The 21,211-nt window shown below is 40.6% G+C and overlaps 1 protein-coding gene across 2 annotated transcripts; it reads left to right on the top strand.

Moving 5' to 3' along the window:
* Positions 1-16: 16 nt before the first annotated feature.
* On the top strand, positions 17-20,976 carry slc2a3.L (solute carrier family 2 member 3 L homeolog). 2 transcript variants are annotated; one of them, XM_041568356.1, is made up of 10 exons: positions 17-104; positions 14,557-14,655; positions 14,837-14,997; positions 15,949-16,189; positions 16,333-16,495; positions 16,875-17,062; positions 17,864-17,968; positions 18,449-18,550; positions 18,931-19,134; positions 19,319-20,976. In XM_041568356.1, exons 1-10 carry the CDS (start codon positions 84-86, stop codon positions 19,520-19,522), a joined length of 1,488 nt encoding a protein of 495 aa, XP_041424290.1. In that variant the 5' UTR covers positions 17-83; the 3' UTR covers positions 19,523-20,976.
* Positions 20,977-21,211: the final 235 nt, after the last annotated feature.

Here is a 21,211-nt window from a genome sequence, read left to right as displayed (position 1 = left end):
AGGCAGGACATAACCACTAACCCTACAAACTGATCTGAAAGACGTTGGTTATACAACAGGGGCTCTTAATCCGAGGGGCTAAAATGCATCACCGTGTGTTTAAGGTGAGTAACAGAAAAGGTCTGTTTTTACAGGAAAATCTCTTCCTAAAACAGTTCAGCACATTTAACAGACAGGATTTAGGTAGGATATATTTCATCCATTCTAAACCAAATCATAACTCCCATCCAATACGCCGTAACACCGACAGGGATATAAATGAAATGTGTGGCCTCTAAAAGCCTGTGAGTTGGCCAGATTGTTTCATGTTGCCAATAGTCACTGAAATGTGGGTTGTTTTCAGGAAAAAAAACAAACTTTTACTTCCCCTCATAATGTCGGCAGTTATTTATTGCTTCAAACTGTCAGGCATCAGCACATCCCTATTTTTAGCCTTGTGATGATTTCAATATTGTATTATTACTGTTACAAGCTTAAAAATGACCTCCCAAAATTAGGGACAAGGATAAGAAAAAATTTAGCTTTATATAATTTTTTAGTATGTAAATTCCAAGCAACTACTCAATGGTCTTCAGTATATTTTTTGTATAGTATTTGAATTATTAGTAATGCAGCATGGAGATTACTGTAGAACAGTAACAGCATAATGAGTATGGTATGTAGAGCACCAACATGGAGTTATTGTAGTTAGTGCTCCAATGTGAAGAGTATGATGCCTAGTGTTCCAATATGATAAGCCATGTACATATAGTTCCAACATAGAAATTACTGGCTGTATCTAGTGTTCCAGTATGGAGAGCACAGTACCTAGAGTTCCATCATGAAAAGCAATGAACAGTACCTAGAATTCTAACATAGAAAGTACTGACTGTATCTAGAGTACCAGCATGGAGAGTATGGTACCCAGAGTTTCATCACGAAGAGCAATGTAGCTAGAACTCCAACACAGATTGTTGACTGTATCTAGGGTTCAAGGAGGGTGAGTATGGTACCTAGAGTACCAGCATGGAGTGTATGGTACCTAGAGTTTCATCATGAAGAGCAATGTAGTTAGAACTCCAGCATAGCATAGAGATTACTGAATATATCTAGAGTTCAAGTAGGTTGAGTATTGTAACTTAAGTACCAACATATAGAGTATTGTACCTAGAAAAAGGTGCACCTAGAGTTCCAAAGTAAAAACTACTCACTGTATATAGAGTTCCAGCATGGGTAGTACGGTACCTGAAGCTCCATCATGAAGAGAAATGTAGCTAGAACTCCAGCATAGAGATTGCAGAGTGTACCTAGAGTTCAGGAAGGGTGAGTATGGTTCATAGAGTTCCATCATGACGAGCAATGTAGATAGAGCTTGGGCATAGTATAGAGATTGTTGACTGTATTGAGAGTTCCAGCATGGAGAGAAGAGTACCTAGAGTTCCAACATGACTAGCAATGTAACTAGAGTTCCAACATAGAGATTGCTGAATGTATCTAGACTTCCAGCATGGCCAGTACGGTACCTAAAGTTCAATCATGAAGAGCAATGTAGCTAGAGCTCCAACATAGCATAGAGATTACTGACTGTATCTAGAGGTCAAGGAGGTTGCTAGAGTAGCAGCATATAGAGAATCGTACCTAGAGTACCAGCATATAGATATCGTACGTAGAGTTCCATCATGAAAAGCAATGTACCTAGAGTACTGACTGTATCTAGAGTTGCACCATAGCGAGTACGGTACCTAAAGCTCCATCATGGAGAGCAGTGTAGCTAGAGCTCCAGCATAGAGATTGCTGACTGTATCTAGAGTTGAAGGAGGTTGAGTATGATACCTAGAGTACCAGCATGAAGAGTACAGAAACTAGAGTTACATCATGAAGAGCAACGTAGCTAGAGCTCCAACATAGAGATTGCTGACTGTATTTAGAGTTCCAGCATGGAGAGTATGGAATCTAAAGTGGAACCATGATGAGCTCCAGCATAGAGATTGCTGACTGTATCTAGAGTTGAAGGAGGTTGAGTATGATACCTAGAGTACCAGCATGAAGAGTACAGAAACTAGAGTTACATCATGAAGAGCAACGTAGCTATAACTCCAGCATAGAGATTGCTGACTCTGTAGAGTTCAAGAAGGATGAGTGTGGTAACTAGATTACCAAATTGGACAGTAGATAGTTGACAAGCCACAGATGACCTACTAATATTTGGTGCAGCTTGCAGAATTCAACCCAATATGGAGAGGAGGAGATGTAGGTGTGGATGGAGGCTACTGTCATAAGTATACTGTGCCCTAGGTTCTAGCACATTGCATATTCTATCTTGAGCTCCGGAATGGCACCTATTGTATCTAGGTCTAGTGTAAAGCCTGTTTTGGCCCGAGTTTCTACATGTGTGTACTCCCCATTCACACAGAATAAGATATATGGAAGGGGTAATCACCACAAACTGGTGAGAAAGTAATACGGAACTCACTAACACAGTGCTGTGCTCAATTGTGTTGTTACACAATAAGTTTTGTGCAGAGGAGTAACACTCCCAGATGTAAGGACTAAAGGGACAACCAGACTATGCACATGGAATACACAAGGAAATATAGAATTAGAAAGGTTTGGGGAAATCTCTTAGACATTCCTGTACTATAAAGTTTATAGATCTGAACCTTAAACAATACTGGGCAAAGCTTCATTATTCATTATTCTTATCTCATTGGACTTTATCATTCAAGTCCTGAAGTTTCAAAAGCTTTCTACAGATCTGCTGGTGCCAGACCCCATATGTGAACATAGGATTGTGCCAAAGTGGGCAGTAACTCCCTATTAAACACAAATTGCTGCCAAAGCACACAGAGCCCTTAATGGAATCTGAGTGTATAATCAGGATTAGCCAAATGATGGGATGAACATGAAAGAAGAGAAGCCTGGATTTGAGTTTGTGTATATGAGCCAGTTATTGTGCCAGCCTGCTTTTAGGCTTATATAACATTAATATTTAAGGGGGAAGTATGGGTTCCCTGATGCCCCACATATTAGCAAAGAAGATTGTAGTGAATTCATGTCCTGACTGTAGAGCAATATCCTTTATAATAGTTTTTGGGAAGGGAGTGTGACTGTAGGATAGCAGGTATAGTAGGGAGAGATGGTGTCTATAGTAACAGTGGGTAATAGTCTCTGGGAAGGGAGTGTGACTGTGGGATAGCAGGTATAGTAGGGAGAGATGGTGTCTATAGTAACAGTGGATAATAGTCTCTGGGAAGGGAGTGTGACTGTGGGATAGCAGGTATAGTAGGGAGAGATGGTGTCTATAGTAACAGTGGATAATAGTCTCTGGGAAGGGAGTGTGACTGTGGGATAGCAGGTATAGTAGGGAGAGATGGTGCCTATAGTAACAGTGGGATAATAGTCTCTGGGAAGGGAGTGTGACTGTGGGATAGCAGGTATAGTAGGGAGAGATGGTGTCTATAGTAACAGTGTATAATAGTCTCTGGGAAGGGAGTGTGACTGTGGGATAGCAGGTATAGTAGGGAGAGATGGTGCCTATAGTAACAGTGGATAATAGTCTCTGGGAAGGGAGTGTGACTGTGGGATAGCAGGTATAGTAGGGAGAGATGGTGTCTATAGTAACAGTGGATAATAGTCTCTGGGAAGGGAGTGTGACTGTGGGATAGCAGGTATAGTAGGGAGAGATGGTGCCTATAGTAACAGTGGGATAATAGTCTCTGGGAAGGGAGTGTGACTGTGGGATAGCAGGTATAGTAGGGAGAGATGGTGTCTATAGTAACAGTGGATAATAGTCTCTGGGAAGGGAGTGTGACTGTGGGATAGCAGGTATAGTAGGGAGAGATGGTGTCTATAGTAACAGTGGGATAATAGTCTCTGGGAAGGGAGTGTGACTGTGGGATAGCAGGTATAGTAGGGAGAGATGGTGTCTATAGTAACAGTGGATAATAGTCTCTGGGAAGGGAGTGTGACTGTGGGATAGCAGGTATAGTAGGGAGAGATGGTGCCTATAGTAACAGTGGGATAATAGTCTCTGGGAAGGGAGTGTGACTGTGGGATAGCAGGTATAGTAGGGAGAGATGGTGCCTATAGTAACAGTGGATAATAGTCTCTGGGAAGGGAGTGTGACTGTGGGATAGCAGGTATAGTAGGGAGAGATGGTGTCTATAGTAACAGTGGATAATAGTCTCTGGGAAGGGAGTGTGACTGTGGGATAGCAGGTATAGTAGGGAGAGATGGTACCTATAGTAACAGTGGATAATAGTCTCTGGGAAGGGAGTGTGACTGTGGGATAGCAGGTATAGTAGGGAGAGATGGTGCCTATAGTAACAGTGGGATAATAGTCTCTGGGAAGGGAGTGTGACTGTGGGATAGCAGGTATAGTAGGGAGAGATGGTGTCTATAGTAACAGTGTATAATAGTCTCTGGGAAGGGAGTGTGACTGTGGGATAGCAGGTATAGTAGGGAGAGATGGTGCCTATAGTAACAGTGGATAATAGTCTCTGGGAAGGGAGTGTGACTGTGGGATAGCAGGTATAGTAGGGAGAGATGGTGTCTATAGTAACAGTGGATAATAGTCTCTGGGAAGGGAGTGTGACTGTGGGATAGCAGGTATAGTAGGGAGAGATGGTGTAGATATTTTGGAAATTGTAATGGTATTTATGAATCATTTAGACAGTAGCGATCCTAGAGGGGGGCGGGCCCTGGTGCGTGACGTGCAGCCGGACCCCGCCCCCCTCCGTACGGCCCACATTTTCAATGGCGCGCGGGCTGCTGGGGGGGCCCTGAGGGGGTGCGGGCCCTCGCACCCCCTGCTCCCCCGGTAGTTCCGCCACTGCATTTAGATATTACCTGTTATTAAAGTCCATTGTGGCATCAAACCTTGATATTCCCCTGGACTCTGTATATTTCCATTTATGTATTACTTGGTAGCAGATAAAGTTTGTTTCATTTTTTGACACCTCCGTATTTATTGAGTGTAACTGTATCCCTCTGAAATGCTTTTTCTGAATAAGGGGTCTCTCTGTAATTTTGAGCTGCTCAAGCCCATGTCCCTCTCACGTTCTCCCACAACTTGCAGCACGAGATCACAGTGGGTACAATTCATGCTGGAGCGCACGTTGCCTGTGGGTAAATTTAGCTTTGGGTGATGTGTTTTTTATTCCAGGGTAAAACACAAATACTTTTTTTTTATTTTGACATTTCCGTTGTCTTAATCAATTTGCCAACAGAAGGAAGTGGTTTATGAGAAGGTTTTATCTGGAAGATAGAACTGGAAATAAAATGTATTTAGTTATTGCGACTGGCAGGAATCACTTAGAAAGAACGTGAATCTTGCAAAATGCTTTTCCTTGATGTCATTTTGCAATACGATTCCTGTAGATGTTGGGTGCGTATGGCACATAGGGTGACACAGCGGGGGGGGTTAAGGCACTTCAGGAGACACTGAGATACTGTGAGGCCCTGGGAGGAGGCTAGGGAGGTCATTTTAAGTGCATGCTAAGGTGTACCACAACATGGTACTACAGGTACTACCGGGCACTTAATCAGCTATAGTCTGGTGCTTCATCCCCAGGGGAGATGGCAGTTGCAAGAGGACCAAGTCCCTCATGTTTATTGTGTTGAGAGATCAAACTAAATTTCAGGCACATGCTCCTTCATCACTACTCAAGGGACTTGGTCCTCTTGCAACTGCATTGAGTCCTGGCACCTTGATACTTTTGGCCAGTGATGTACCAAAATGGATGAAAACTTGTGTTTGTTTTCAAATGGACATGTTGCAATGGTGAATTTCCACAGGATCTGTGTTTTATATTATCCGGTGTCATGGGCATGGTATTAATCATGGCATTTGTGTCCGATTCCCTTGCCGCAAGTCAGTTGTAGCTTTTGATAGAATTTGTTAGTAGAACCCTGGAGTGAACAAACACCATTAGGTTCAATGCCAAGTGTCTACTGGAGTGGTGTAAAGGGCCCCACCATTGGTCCCCTCCTCATCAGCGGCATTTAACTATCTGCCATCTTATGAGCTTGACAGATGCCTGAGGACCACTGCATGAAGCCAACAGTAATGTTTGGTGCAGGAGGAATAATGATCTTGGGCTGTTTCCATGATCTGATTCCAGTGAAACAGACCGTAAGGCAATAACATTCCATGCTTCCTAGTTTGTGGAATAGTTGTGGGAAGACCTTGTGGTCCATTTGGAAGGACCTTTCCCGTTTCAGGACAATAATGTCCAGGTTCTTACAGAATAGGTTTGTTCATTTGAAGAAAAATAACTTTGTGGTTCTACTCTGAGCCCTGATCTCAACCCAACTGAACCCCTATGGGATGAACTGGAACCCCAACTGTGAACCAGAACTGATCCGAAAAACATTGATGCCCAACCTCACGAATGCTCTTGTGGCTGAATCGAAATTACTCTGAGCAACAGTGTTCTAGCATCTTACCATGGGCACAACTACAGAGGAATCAAGGGGGCACATGAGTGTAGGGGGCCCTTATTAATGGGCAACTTCAATACTTCAATCTGGGTAGAACCGGTCAACTTACACGTGTTTTGGAGCCCAAACTTGAACTCACTATGGGGCCCAGTGACATCTAGTTACGCCACTAGTAGAGTAGTGGCAGTTATAGCAGCAAAAGGAGGGGGCAACTTCAGTGTTCATTTTATCCCCAATATATCCCCAACTATTATAAATCAAAATAATGTCCTGCCTTATCTCCAAATCTCCTATTTCTTTTTACCTCTATTCTTTCTACATTCCAACCTCCACCCCTCTGTGCTCCCAGAATCCATTATTCCTTGGGTCTGGGCCCATTCAGAACTGATATAGGGCAGCTTAGCGCAAACATTATAATAGCGGGCTCCCAGAATCCTTCATTCTTTGGGACTGGGTCCAGTCAAAGCCCTGATATGGCAGTTCAGTACGGCAGATACAATAGAGCCCTGGCACAATCTTATCCTGTGGGTTTACCTCTACGCCCTGTACAGCGGGCAGTTTATTTCATCCCTGTGAGATTAGAGCAAGGGTGAACTCCTTATAGGAAAGGCAAATAGCTGCTCTCAAAGTAAAATCTCAGACGTATTATTACTACAGAGTGACTTTGTTCTCCCAGTGTAATAGTAGCATGGTGTTGGATGATACATACAGCCCTATAGATAAGGGTTGAGGGTTGTAGATGACGTAGGAAACCTGAGACATTGCCACAATACAGTCAGTTGGGCATCATTATTTGGCATTGTCTTGTATTGGATGCCCACTTCATTGGATGATGAAAACTGCCATCTAGGTGGACAAGCCCACCTCTACTACACCCCTAGTGCCACCTAGTTCCTCATACATCACAGTGCTGGTAATATTGTGCAGAAAATTGCACCAAGCACGTTCCATTCATAAATAAGCCCTACTGAGCTCTAAATCAAACTGTTGCCCCCTAGAGGAAGAGCAAGGAAGGGCAATATTCTAATAAACTGCCCCAAACTGAAAGCTGCCATAGGCCCCAGTCCAAGGCCATCGAGAAAATGCCCTGGCAGTTACCACTTACTGGCAATTTCATTATGCGAGGGGTGTGTTGCTCCACAGCCCCCCTGCTAGTGTGCAAAGTGTGTTCTTATGAAAATGACATTCAGAGTGTTACACAAGGAAGTGTGTGATGTAAGGAGGAGATTACTGAAAAAACTCAAGCCAAAAAGCCCCAGTTCTTGGCAGACTTCCCAACTAGCAAGTGCAAAATGCGTGGTGCAGCTCAGTGAGCAGACAGTGCGAGTAAGTTAAAGGGAGAGAGCAGTCACAACTGTAGCACTAGCCTAGGCTGTAGCGTTGCACAATATATACACACAGAGAAGGGGATGAATTAAGGAGGGAGAAGACTTAGATAGAGAGAAGGACGCAAGTCATTGGATTTATATTACGTGCTCTGCGACATTCAACATCTACAACATGGAGTCTAGAAAGGTAAGAAAGGAGTGGGGTCGATTTACTAAATGGTTAAAAAAATCTTGTTTTTGGTAGATACCGATGCCTAGCGAGTTCCCCGTGTAATGTTTCTAATAAACTGTCTATAATATATACAGGTACAGGACCTGTTATCCAGAATTGTTGGGAACTAAGGTATTCTGGATAATGGATCTTTCTGTAATTTGAATCTACATACCTAAATTCTACTAGAAAATCCTGTAAACATTAAATAAACCCAATAGGCTGGTTTTGCTTCCAATAAGGATTAATTATATCTTAGTTGGGATCAAGTACAAGCTACTGTTTTATTATTACACAGAAAAAGGAAATCATTTAAAAAAAAAAAATTAGTAATTCAGGTTTGGAACCTGTTATCCAGAATGCCCTGGACCGGGGGTTTTCCAGTTAACAGATCTTTCCATGATTTGGATCTTCATACCTTAAGTCTACTGGAAAATCATATACATATTAAATAAACCCAATAGGCTGGTTTTGCTTCCAATAAGGATTAATTATATCTTAGTTGGGATCAAGTACAAGCTACTGTTTTATTATTACACAGAAAAAGGAAATCATGCTTAACAATTTCGATTATTTGGATAAAATGGAGACTATGGCACTCAGCCTTTCCATAATTCTGAGATTTCTGCATAACAGGTTTCTGGATAACGGGTCCCATACCTGTATCACCATATTGATGCAATATGTATTGATACATATAAAGGTTTAATACGTTACCTGGAAACCTATTATCCAGAAAGCTCTGAATTACGGAATGACCATCTTCCATAGACTCAATTTTATTCAAATAATCCAATTTTTAAAAACGATTCCCTTTTTCTGTGTAATAATAAAACAGTTGCTTGTACTTGATCCCAACTAAGATATAATTAATCCTTATTGGAGGCAAAACCAGCCTATTGGGTTTATTTAATTTTCAATTTTCTTAGTAGACCCCTTATCCAGAAAACCCCAGGTCCAGAGTATTCTGGAAAACAGGTCCCATACTTGGTTTTATTAAAAAAATAATTTCTGACATTGTTGTACCATTATGCAGAAGACATTTTTTTTTTGTCACACAGACCTTTCTTCCTCTTCTGCTCTATAGATAGAAGTGTCTACATAGGAACCACAGACCTCGCACAATACTGAAAATACTGAATTATGCAGATTCTTTCACTTCTGTGCTTTGTGTTTGTGTGTGATTGTGTGTTTGTGTGTGTGCATGTGTATGGGTGTGTTTGTGTGTGTTAGGGATTCACCAAATCCAGGATTTGGCCTTTTTCAGCAGGATTCGGATTCGGCCGAATCCTTCTGCCCAGCCGAACCTAATCCAAATCCTAATTTGCATATGCAAATTAGGGGCGGGGAGGGAAAACTTGTGACTTTTTGGCAGAAAACAAGGAAGTAAAAATGTTTTCCCCTTCCCACCCCTAATTTGCATATGCAAATTAGGGTTCGGATTCGGTTCGGTATTCAGCAGAATCTTTCACGAAGGATTCGGGGGTTCAGCCGAATCCAAAATAGTGGATTCGGTGCATCCCTAGTGTGTGTGCAACAGCATCTTTAAAGGGGATGTAAGCCTCAAAAATAGCATGTTGCCGAATGAAAGAAAATGTTGTTCTTAACAACTTCGCAATATCCATTCATTCCTTATTTTCTGTAGCTTTAAAGTTATACATGTAATTGCCGTTTAAAGCTGCTTCAACTCTTGCAAGAAGCTGCACTGCTGGATCTGACTGTTTTAATGATGTAGCAGAAACCAGGCCTGTTAAGAAGCATGCGAGGCATTGTGGGGAAACTGAGACTTGGCTGGAGGAGCATACCTCCCAACTGTCCCTTTTTCAGAGGGACAGTCCCTCTTTTGACAGCTCAAACCGCAGTCCCTCATTTGTACTGGAAAGTCCCTCTTTTCTCTGCACTGAACAGCCAGAAAAAGAAACAAAGTTTCTCACTTAATTGTTTTTTAGCAGAGAGCCCAGAACAGCCACAGGTTCAAATAAGATACTTTGTAACAATTTTGAGACACAAAAACACAGTTTAGATAAGGAGAACTTTCAAACTTTCATAACCTGCCAAATTTTGTAAAACAAACATGGTAATTAGGGGGTGTGGCCACAGAAAGGGGCGTAGTCAAAAAATTGCTGCGCTACGTGCGGAAAAATTTTTACTTCCAAAATGTTGGGAGGTATGGAGGAGCACTAGCTGTGGCTACATTTAAAAAGCCATAACCAGCAGTGTAACGGGCAAAGAGATGCTGCTCTGATTAGCAATTACATTTACAAATAACTTTAAATGAGAACTAAAGCCTAACAAAAGAAGTAGATAGAAATGTTGTACATGATGTTTTGTGCTTTTCTACCAGCCCAAGGCAACCACAGCCCTTTAGCAGTAAAGATCTGTGTCTCCAAAGATGCCCCAGTAGCTCCCTATCTTCTGCTGATTCACTGCACATGCTCTGTGCTGCTGTCACTTACTGAGCTTAGGGAGCCACTCACAATATACAGTACACATAGAATAGAAATGTCACAATATAAGGCACAGACACTTTCCAAGATGGTGACCCCCTGTGACAAGTTTGAAGTCCTGGATCATTGCTGCTATTGACAAGCTCAAACTTTAGCCTCGTGCAATAAGTTCAGTGTATAAAATATGCCATTTTTAGTCACATTCATTTTTGGGCTTTAGTTCTCTTTTAAAGGGATTGTTCCCCTTTAAATTAACTTTTAATAAGATATTCTGTAGTAATATTCTGATACAAACTGCAATTGGTTTTCATTTTGTATTATTTGTGATTTTTGAGTTATTTAGCTTTTTATTCAGAAGCTCTGCAGTTTGCAATTGCAGCCATCTGGTTGCTAGGGTCCAAATTACCCTAGCAACCATGCACTGATTTGAATAAGAGACTGGAATATGAATAGGAGAGGCCTGAATAGAAAGATGAGCAATAAATAGCAGCAATAACAATACATTTGTAGCCTTACATTTGTTTTTAGATAGTGACCCCCATTTGAAAGCTGTAAAGAGTCAGAAGAAGAAAGCAAATAATTCAAAAACTATATATAAAAAAAAAAGAAGACCAATTGAAAAGTTGCTTAGAATTAGCCATTCTATAACTTGAAGGTGAACCACCCCTTTAATGCTACAAAACAATGCATAATGAATGTGTATTGGAAAGAGGCTTCAAATTACATCTTCTTTCAGTAGTTAAAATATTTCTTTTGGGGGGGGATGTGGTTTCTTGCCCTTTATCTGATTTTATGATTCACGTACACAGTGGAATGTACTCAGCGGATGTGTAGATCGGTGTCTCATTTCCCCCCTTAACCTATAAAAGCTCAAAATGCAAATTATCTTTCTCATTTCTTTGGTGTGGGTCTGTCCTCATCCTGTAACTCCCCATCTCTGCCTCTATATGGCTAAACTACAATACCCAGAAGACTGGTCCAATCGGCATTTTGGAGTCAGGAAGGAATTGGTTCCCCCTCTGAGGCAAATTGGAAAAGGGTTCAGAGGGTTTTTCGCCTTCCTCTGGATCAACTGGCAGTTAGGCAGGTTATATATAGACTCAAGGTTGCACTTAAACAAGGTTTTTTTTCAAACCAAATTACTATGTGTAGTTATAAAGCACCATCATATTCCTCAGCACTATACAGATACTGGACCTGTTATCCAGAATGCTCAGGACCTGGGGTTTTCCTGAAAAAAATCTTTCTGTAATTTGGATCTTCATACCTAAAGTCTACTAGAAAATCATATAAACATTGAATAACCCAAATAGGCTGGTTTTGCCTCCAATAAGGATTAATTATATCTTAGTTGGGATCAAGTACAAGTGACTGTTTTATTGTTACACAGGAAAAAGGAAAAAATGTTAAAAATCTGTATAAAATGAAATCTATGGCTGCATTTCCATAATTCGGATCTTTCTGGATAACGGGTTTCCGATAAAACGGTTCCCATACCAGTACAACAGAAGAGTGTGTACATAAAACGTAAAGATTATATACAAATACTGATGGATACAGGTGGCAAAGAGAGCCCTGCTCAACAAAGTTTACAATCTAAAAGGAGAAGATATGAGATATGCAGATTAAAGCGGTTGTTCATCTTTGAGTTAACTTTCAGTATGATGTAGAGAGGGATATTCTGAGATAATTTGCACTCGGTTTTCATTTTTATTATTTGTTTTTTGACTTATTTAGCTTTTTATTCAGCATCTCTTCAGTTTGTAATTTCAGTAATCTGGTTGCTAGGGTCCAAATTACCCTAGCAACCAGCCATTGATATGAATAAGAGACTGGAATATGAATAGGAGAGGCCTGAATAGAAAGATGAGCAATAAAAATAATCAATAACAATACATGTGTAGCCTTACAGAGCATTTGTTTTTAGATGGGGTCAGTGACCCCCATTTGAAAGCTGGAAAGAATCAGAAGAAAAAGGCAAATAAGTAAAAAAAACTACAAAAAATAAATAATGAAGACCAATTGATGTTCCATAACATATTAAAAATTAACTTAAAGGTGAACCACCCTTTAAGTCTACTAGAAAATCATATAAATATTAAATAAACCCAATAGGCTGGTTTTGCTTCCAATAAGGATTAATTATATCTTAGTTGGGATCAAGTACAAGTGACTGTTTTATTATTACACAGATAAAGGAAACCATGTTTAAAATTTTGAATTATATGGATAAAATGGAGTCTATGGGAGATGGCCTTTCTGTAATTTGGAGCTATCTGGATAACGGGTTGCTGGATGAAAAGTTGCTTAGAATTGGCCATTCTATAACATACTAAAAGTTAACTTGAAGGCGAATCAACCCTTTAAAGGAATTGTTCAGTGTAAAAATAAAAACTGGGTAAATAGACAGGCTGTGACTGGATGTGTAACATAATAGCCAGAACACTACTTCCTGCTTTTCAGCTCTCTTGGTTTCCACTGATTGGTTACCAGTCAGGAACCAATCAGAGACTTGAGGGGGGGCCACATGGGTCATAATTGTTGCTTTTGAATCTGAGCTGAATGCTGAGGATCAATTACAAACTCACTGAACAGTTTTGTCCCATGTGGGCTCCCTTATAGTCACTGACTAACTCAGAGTTAGAGAGCTGAAAAGCAGGAAGTAGTGTTCTGGCTATTATGTTACACATCCAGTCACTCCAGCCTTTATACATTACATTTGTGGCTAACTAACTATATTAGAAACATTTTGCACAGCCTATCTATTTACCCAGTTTTTATTTTTATACTGAACTGTTCCTTTAAGGAAGTAGCACTGGTTATTGCAATTGGTTGGGCTATATGGGGGAAGCCTCTCTAAAGTAATGTACTTTAAAGTACAAGGAAAGGTAAAATCACTGGTTGTGGAAGTTTTAATTCACAGTCATGCGCTTTTGTGGAATTCTCGTAATGTCTTATTATTGAGACCTACACTTTTTTTTATTGACCTCATGGATTCTCCAGATCAGTGATTCTTAACTTTACATTAGCCATGCAGAAAGGCACACCATTTGCGACACTGTTTATATTCTGTACATTTTGAATCACAAAATATATTTTGTAAAACTCCCTTTTATAAAAATTATCTTTTTGTCCCCACAAAAAGAATTCCGTGAACACATTATTTTTTATAGCCACAAAATCAATTTTGTCTACCAAAGAATATTTCCATGTTGTCAAGAATTCTACATCTACGCAAGGTTAAAACTGTGCATATTTTAGCAAACACAAAAATCATAATCACAAAAAAAAATTTCTACTAAAATAAATTGCTTCCAAGAATTTATTTCTGCATCTACAGGATTCATTTTGTAGTGACAAACTTTTTTTTATATAATATAAGAATATTTTGTATTCGTGAAATTAATTTTCAGGTGAAATAATATTTTAAGACTTATTTACTAAGCTTCCGCTGCAAAATATCTGTGCAATTCATCACATCTTCTTACCCAGAATTTCAGCATTTCGGTACAAAATCTGCGTGTAATACATCTCTTCCATAAATATTCATTTAAAATAATATAAATATATCCCTGCAAAACTGTTTTTAGTTAGTAAAAACTAATGTGTTTAGTATTTAGTAAAATGTTGCTATAAAATAAATTTCCATAGACAAAATATATTTTGCAACTACAAAATAATATTTTGTGACTTCAAAATAATATTTTGTGACTTCAAAATAATATTTTGTGACTTCAAAATGAATTTTGTGACCAAGGAAAGAATGTTGTCAACAGGAAACAATGCATGCATTTGGCCATCAAAAAAGACCTATTTTGTTACATAATACACTGTATACAAACAGCATCCCAAAGATCAGCACCCTAGATGTTGTAGGACCCATGCGCAATCTAAATGAGCGATTCAGCAATATTTTCATGCACCTAAAACCTTGCAATGAGCTAAGGGGGACATCAACCAGTTGTTGGATCTCAAAGGGGAACCAGATCAGTGCAGTGAGATGCTCCATCCAATCTGTTCCCCCATGTAGAAGATGAGAATTTTGTACTGAGTGGACATGCTAATGGTTGGGACATTAGATTTAGGATTAGCTGTGGTGATCTGCCTCCTCACACCCCCGTATAACAATGTTCCTGTATTCTCATTTCAGGGCCAAGTAACTTGCTCTCTGGTCTTTTCTGTTTGTGTGGCAGCCATTGGCTCCCTGCAATTTGGATACAACACAGGGGTGATCAACGCCCCTGAAAAGGTGAGAATTCTGTAATTCAATAGCAAAAATGCCTTGGGATGACTTTATTTTGTGAAACTTTTTGAATATCTAGAAGGAATAATTATTGTCGGTGCCCAGGATAGCCAACATGGTTGGAGAGAGACATCAGTTATTCCAGTTATGGTGGTCGATATATTAATTAAATGTCTGGTCTTTGTAGATCATCAGGTCGTTTTACAATGCTACGTACGAGCACCGATATGGGAAGATAATCCCGGAAAGTCTCCTCACATCCCTGTGGTCTTTATCCGTGGCCATATTCTCTGTTGGGGGAATGATGGGCTCCCTCTCTGTAGGATTCTTTGCAAACCGCTTTGGAAGGTAAGCTCGCTTTCATTTGCCATAGGCCACCAGCTTCAGAGGGGTCTTCAGAGGTTGTCTTGCCTTGGATACCAGGAAGAAATGGAGCCATAACTGCCATTTGTTCCCAAAAGGACATAGAACTGTATAAATAGGCTCTTTGGTGATAGGCAGCACTAAGGGGGGATTTATTGGGACCCTTATTTATTAAGTGCGAGACGAAGGCTGTGCTTGAACTTGATTCCTTTAGTAAAATACTTGGTGAACAAATGCAAGGTCCACTCAATCTTTGCACCAAATCTAGAAATCCTCAGGTAGACTTTGCTGGTCACTTGTATGAAAACAATTGGTTGCTATGGGTTACTAGGCCTTATGCAAACTTTGTATGTTTTATGACATAATCTTTCAGTGTTCTCCCATCAAAACTCTGTTTGCCCTGACCCCATCACTGAAAGGAGAAGGAAAGGTTAAAACTAAGTAAGCCTTATCAGAAAGGTCCATCTAAATATACCAGTAAACCCCCAAAGTAATGCTGATCTGAGTCCCCTGTCAAAAGAAACACAGCATTTCTTTCCTTCTGTTGTGTACTCATGGGCTTCTGTATCAGACTTCCTGCCTTCAGCTTAAACCTCATTGCCCTGGGCAAGAGCATGCTCAGTTTGCTCCACTTCCCCCCCCCTCCCTTCTCTACTGTAATCTGAGCCCAGAGCAGGGAGAGACTCCGGCCGGAAGTGATGTCACACCACGTTAATACTGCAGCTGCTATCCTAAACAAACAGAGAGTTTCTAGAGCTTTTTACTCAGGTATGGTAAAACATTCTACAGAATAAATATAGCATTCTTGCTTGCACTATTGCAGCTAATCTATTGCCAATAAAATGCCTCCGTAGCTTTCCTTCTCCTTGAAGAAGCCATATTTTTTTTTTGGAGATGTATCCCACTTCTAATGTGCATTATTAACCTATTTCTTAGGAGAAATTCCATGCTGCTGGTGAATGTGGCTGCCATTGTTGGAGGGGCTTTCATGGGTTTCTCGAAACTGGCCTGGTCCCCTGAGATGCTGATCATTGGACGTTTCATCATTGGAATCTTCTGTGGGCTTTGTACTGGCCTGGTTCCAATGTATATTGGGGAACTGGCACCCACCTCTCTTCGTGGAGCTCTGGGAACCCTTAATCAGCTGGGCATCGTCATTGGGATTTTGGTGGCACAGGTTAGAATCTGGCTTTGCTAATGTAGAATGTTGTTCTTTTGTGGATTATAGGCCACATTAAATTAAAAGAGTTAAAAACATAAATCTCATTAGAATATATAAGGGAAGGCGGATTGTTTCCTTATACCTATCCCATCCTTTAGATTTTTGGCCTGGAGTTTATCCTTGGATCCGAGACCCTTTGGCCATTGCTATTAGCCTTCACCATTTTCCTGTCCATCATCCAGTGCGCACTTCTACCCTTCTGTCCAGAAAGTCCTCGATACCTGCTTATTACTAAGGGGGAAGATGAAAAAGCTGAGATGAGTGAGTATAATGATGCACTCAACGCGCACTCAATGGCTCTCAGGCTGGGCTTCAAGGAACATCTAGGAAAACAGCTCTGCATTCACAACAAATCGTACAGTAACTGCCATTTCGTTTGTCCCTTGACTCCAAGGAGAACAAGGGTGCCCCAAATCCACAATGTTTAGTTCCTAATACCAAATGCTTAACAAAAGATCAAATAAAATTTTCACCCCCTGTTGTTCAGTGCTGTAAAGTAACATGACATTAAGGGTTAGTTTGCACCCATAATGCATCATCAGCTCCCCCCACCCCAAGACCTACCATAGTGCTTTCATCTAAGTTTAGATGCTGTAAGTGCTGTACAGCTTGTACTACAAACCATATATGTTGTGTCTAGTTCTCCGGAAACTGCGTGGCACTACGGATGTGGCCAGTGACGTCCAAGAGATGAAAGACGAGAGCGCTAGGATGGCACAAGAAAAATCTGTGTCTATTATAGAAATCTTCCGATCCAGCCAGTACCGACAGCCAATAACAATCGCCATCATCCTCCAACTTTCCCAGCAACTGTCTGGGATCAATGCTGTACGTAACTTTAAACCTCTAAAGACATTGTTATGCCTCATTCTCCAACCACAAAAGTCTCTTTCTCACTGTACAGAACCTTTTAGGCCCCAAGTATCCGTCTTTAGATATCTTCTCTGTCTTCAAAGTCCCTCTTCATTCTTCCACTTCTACTGTCTCTACTATGATTATTATAATAGTAACCTGGGTCCATATGCCTTAGTTTAACAAGGAACCTACCCCTGAGTATGTGTGTCCAGTCTTCTCCCAGTATTTACCCAGGTACAGAAGCCCGAGTCTATTGGTTTCACCAAACCAGACTTATGTTCCTATTAGGACACCTACAAACAAGCCGAGTTTTATTCCACATGGACTTTGACCTCAGGGGTGTCCAACCTGTAGTCCTCCTGAAAAGTCTGAACATAAAAGGCTATGAAAAGAATGTGTACACAGATGCATACATAGGTTTCTTTATTTGTAACTACATGGAACCCTATGAGGTTCCAATGTTGATCCTTCTACCATTCATACTGCCCTGGAACCCACAAGTGCTGATTAAAAGACTCAATAACCAAACTGTGCTTTTATAATGATGTAGTCTTTGTAATATTTGTGTTACACTTTCCATCATATAAATATATAACATGGAAGTAAAAAAACCTACATGGATTTCCATTTGCCAAAAGTCACCTAGTTGTTTAGTGGTAGAAGATGTTCTTATCACTCTATATCCGTGTTCTTCTGCTTTCTCTTTTTCTTATTTTTCCTCTACTCCATCCTTCTATTCCCTCTTATCTCACCTCCTGCTGTTCTCCTCTGCAGGTATTTTATTACTCCACCAGTATATTTGAGGATGCGAACGTTCCGAACCCTGTATATGCCACCATTGGTGCAGGGGTGGTCAACACGGTGTTTACGATTGTGTCGGTGAGTGTTAACGATAATGTGTCCGGGTCTGAGTGGGTTTGGGAAAGATTCCAAAAAAATACCAAAGGGAATGTAGGGCTCATTTGCAAACAAAAGTCCAAATGCTAAGCACGAAGATGGTTGAAAAGTTGAGAATGCAGTGACACCACTCTTAAAGGTGCTTTCATTACAGCTACTGCATATATCAGCCACGGACCTTCAGAATATATTGGCACCATGTCGTCACATGGTGTCCTCTTACTTAAATGTCTATGAGCATGGTTTAAGTAGGTTGTTGGAGTTTTGGACACTTAAAGGTGCTCTAGCTACTTGGCCTGTAGACATCTTTGCAATGTGAAACCCCATGCGAAAGAGAGCAGCCTAGGAGCCAGTAGTACTGAGGATCAGATCTCTTTCTCACACTATATATATATATATTTAATAGGGTTATTCTGTGCAACAATATTTTCACATTGCTAACTACTTGTTGTTTCCCCATAGCTATTAATCGTGGAACGGGCTGGCCGTAGGACTCTGCATCTTACTGGCCTTGGTGGAATGGCTGTTGGTGCCTTAATAATGACCATTGCTCTCAAGCTTAAGGTGAGAGTCCAGGGACCTCCACTGTCAGAGGTGGTGCCTTTGCATGGATCTCCTCCCATTGCCCTTAACTTTTATTTTTCAATTCGTTCCTACACTCTTCATGATTTGTTTCTCCTACAGTATTGCTCAGCTCCATTTCTACTTATTCTAGCTTCTGCACCACTCTCTCCCCTTCTTCTACTAAACCACTGGTCTCCTGATCTATGGCCTGTACCTTCTACATCACTCAGCTTTTCTTCCCATACATCTCTATTGTCTGTATTTCTATTTGTCACATGCTAAATGCCTCCTACTCCTCAACCTTCTTCCTTCACTCCTTATATCTTATATCACATCACACAAAATGATTTATTTTATCTAAACTTCTTACACTCTTCTAGGATCAAGACCAAGCCTGGAGCTATGTGAGCATTGTGGCAATCTATGGCTTTGTGGCTCTGTTTGAAATCGGTCCTGGACCCATTCCTTGGTTCATTGTGGCTGAGCTCTTCAGTCAAGGTCCTCGGCCAGCAGCGATGGCCATATCCGGCTGCTCCAACTGGACTGCAAATTTTCTTGTGGGAATGTTATTTCCCTATGCAGCAGTAAGTGAGACAAAACAGTTTTGGGAGGGAAGGTAGGGAGGTCTTTCCGTAGGGGTGTAAATGTAATGGGACCTTCTCCCTCAACCACCAAGCCAATCAACATCATCGTCTTTCATATATTTTAGGGTTTTTTTTGCTCATATTCTCAATATTTTGCTTTTCCACCAAATATTTGTCTCCACAGATAGCATGTGGTCCATATGTCTTCCTCATCTTTATGGTTCTGCTCATCTTGTTCTTCATCTACACGTTCTTCAAAGTCCCAGAGACCAGAGGCCGCACATTTGAGGACATTTCCCAGGAATTCCAGAAAAAAGGTGCAGAGTCCAGAACCAAGAGCGACAGTGTGGAGCTGACAGGCATTCAAGGTTTAGATAAAAAAGTATAAGGGGGGTGGATGGTGATTGTCTCCCACCTCTCCTGACCTCTGATGCCGGCATGTTTGCAAGAATTGGGGCTCTCAGAACTAACACAAAAAGGACAACCCTACCAACCAAATGAGAGAAATTTTTGTCTGCATCACGGGACAATTTGAGGGCCAATAGAATTTGTATTTGTATGATACCAACCATTAGCAGCAGGATTTAGGAACCATCAGGGGACTGTATTATGTGTAATTATGGAACTATGAACATCTTCAGGCTCTCAAAGTGTGATGACCTAAAGCTGCTATTGCATGGCATAGTCTAGTGGCCCAGTCTAGTTTAATGACCAATCCAGCCTAATAAGAGCAACTGGTGTCCCTCACATTCCAGAAGTACCCTCAGAACATGTGATGCTCTGAAGTGTAGCAGATTTGAAACCTCCACATCTGGGCAACCTGAGTGGGTCTGATCATTGTGGAAAAACTTACACTGTTTATTTTGTCCATCAGTGGAAGGAATGAGGAGTAGACACCAGAGCCTGCTGAGTGGCACACAAAGGCCTTCTCTCTGGGCTCGGCTTACAAAAGCCTTCTATGAGACTGCACACAAAAGTCTTATTAGCATTGCTCATAAAAGCCTACTCTTACGGTCTCCTAACAAAAGCCTTTTCTGAGACTGTGCTCAAGTGCTTGTTACTCCGAGATAGCACACAAGAGCCTGTCACTCGGACTGTTCACAGGAGCCTTGACTGAGACCCTACAAAGAAAAATTTGGACTGAGACTGCATACAAGAGCCCACTAAAGCTTCTCTGAGATGGTGCCTTGTTTCGGTGTGAGGCTGCTCAATAGTGCCTTTATTTGAGACTCCTCATGGCAGCCTTTTTTTGAGACTGCTCACAAGAACCTTCCCTGAGACAGCCTTCAGTGCTGACACGTAAGACCCCTCTCTGAGACTATCCATGAAAGAGCAGCGGCTGAGGGCTTACACTAAATGACACAGGGCCCCTATGTGAGTCCAGCTGCAGTAGAACAATACAGAACCAAGAGTTGGTTTTTTTTTATTATTTTATAGTTTTATACTATATACATGATAAAATAATAATAATATTAATAATAATAATAATAATAATAAACAGTAACAACAATATGCCACTTAGTGTGTTATATTTCTAGATTTCGGCCAGACTGTACCCAAAGCAAAGATCATGGCAGCTGCCTAAATCCTTTATTTATTATCATACGAGTAACTTGCCTGACCTTGCATTACTACTGCATATATATATATATATATATTATAGCTTTATGCAAAGGGAAAGCATTACCTATTCCTCATCCCACGTGCAGGTTTCCCTTTTACCATTCACTGTTACAGCTTTTCCAATGGTTTCATACACTTTGCTTTATCTCTGTTCTTTTATGCTGGAATGTAATTGTTTATTGAAAACTAAAATAAAAAATTCTACTTTTTGTCCTTAAATTGTGGTCTTTTCTTCTGCTCTGACCTTGTACCCACTACATATAGATGGATAATTAATAGATTAATGATAGATAATTGATAGATAGATGGATGGTAGATGATTGATGGATAGATAGATGATTAATTGATAGATTAATGATAGATAGATAGATAGATAGATAGATGATAGATGATAGATAGATAGATAGATAGATAGATAGATAGATAGATAGATGATAGATAGATAGATAGATGA

Source organism: Xenopus laevis, chromosome 7L, assembly GCF_017654675.1.
Source record: "Xenopus laevis strain J_2021 chromosome 7L, Xenopus_laevis_v10.1, whole genome shotgun sequence".
Taxonomy (NCBI): Eukaryota; Metazoa; Chordata; class Amphibia; order Anura; family Pipidae; genus Xenopus; species Xenopus laevis.
The sequence above is the reverse complement of the archived record's forward strand: the minus strand, read 5'-3'. Positions and strand labels throughout refer to the sequence as shown.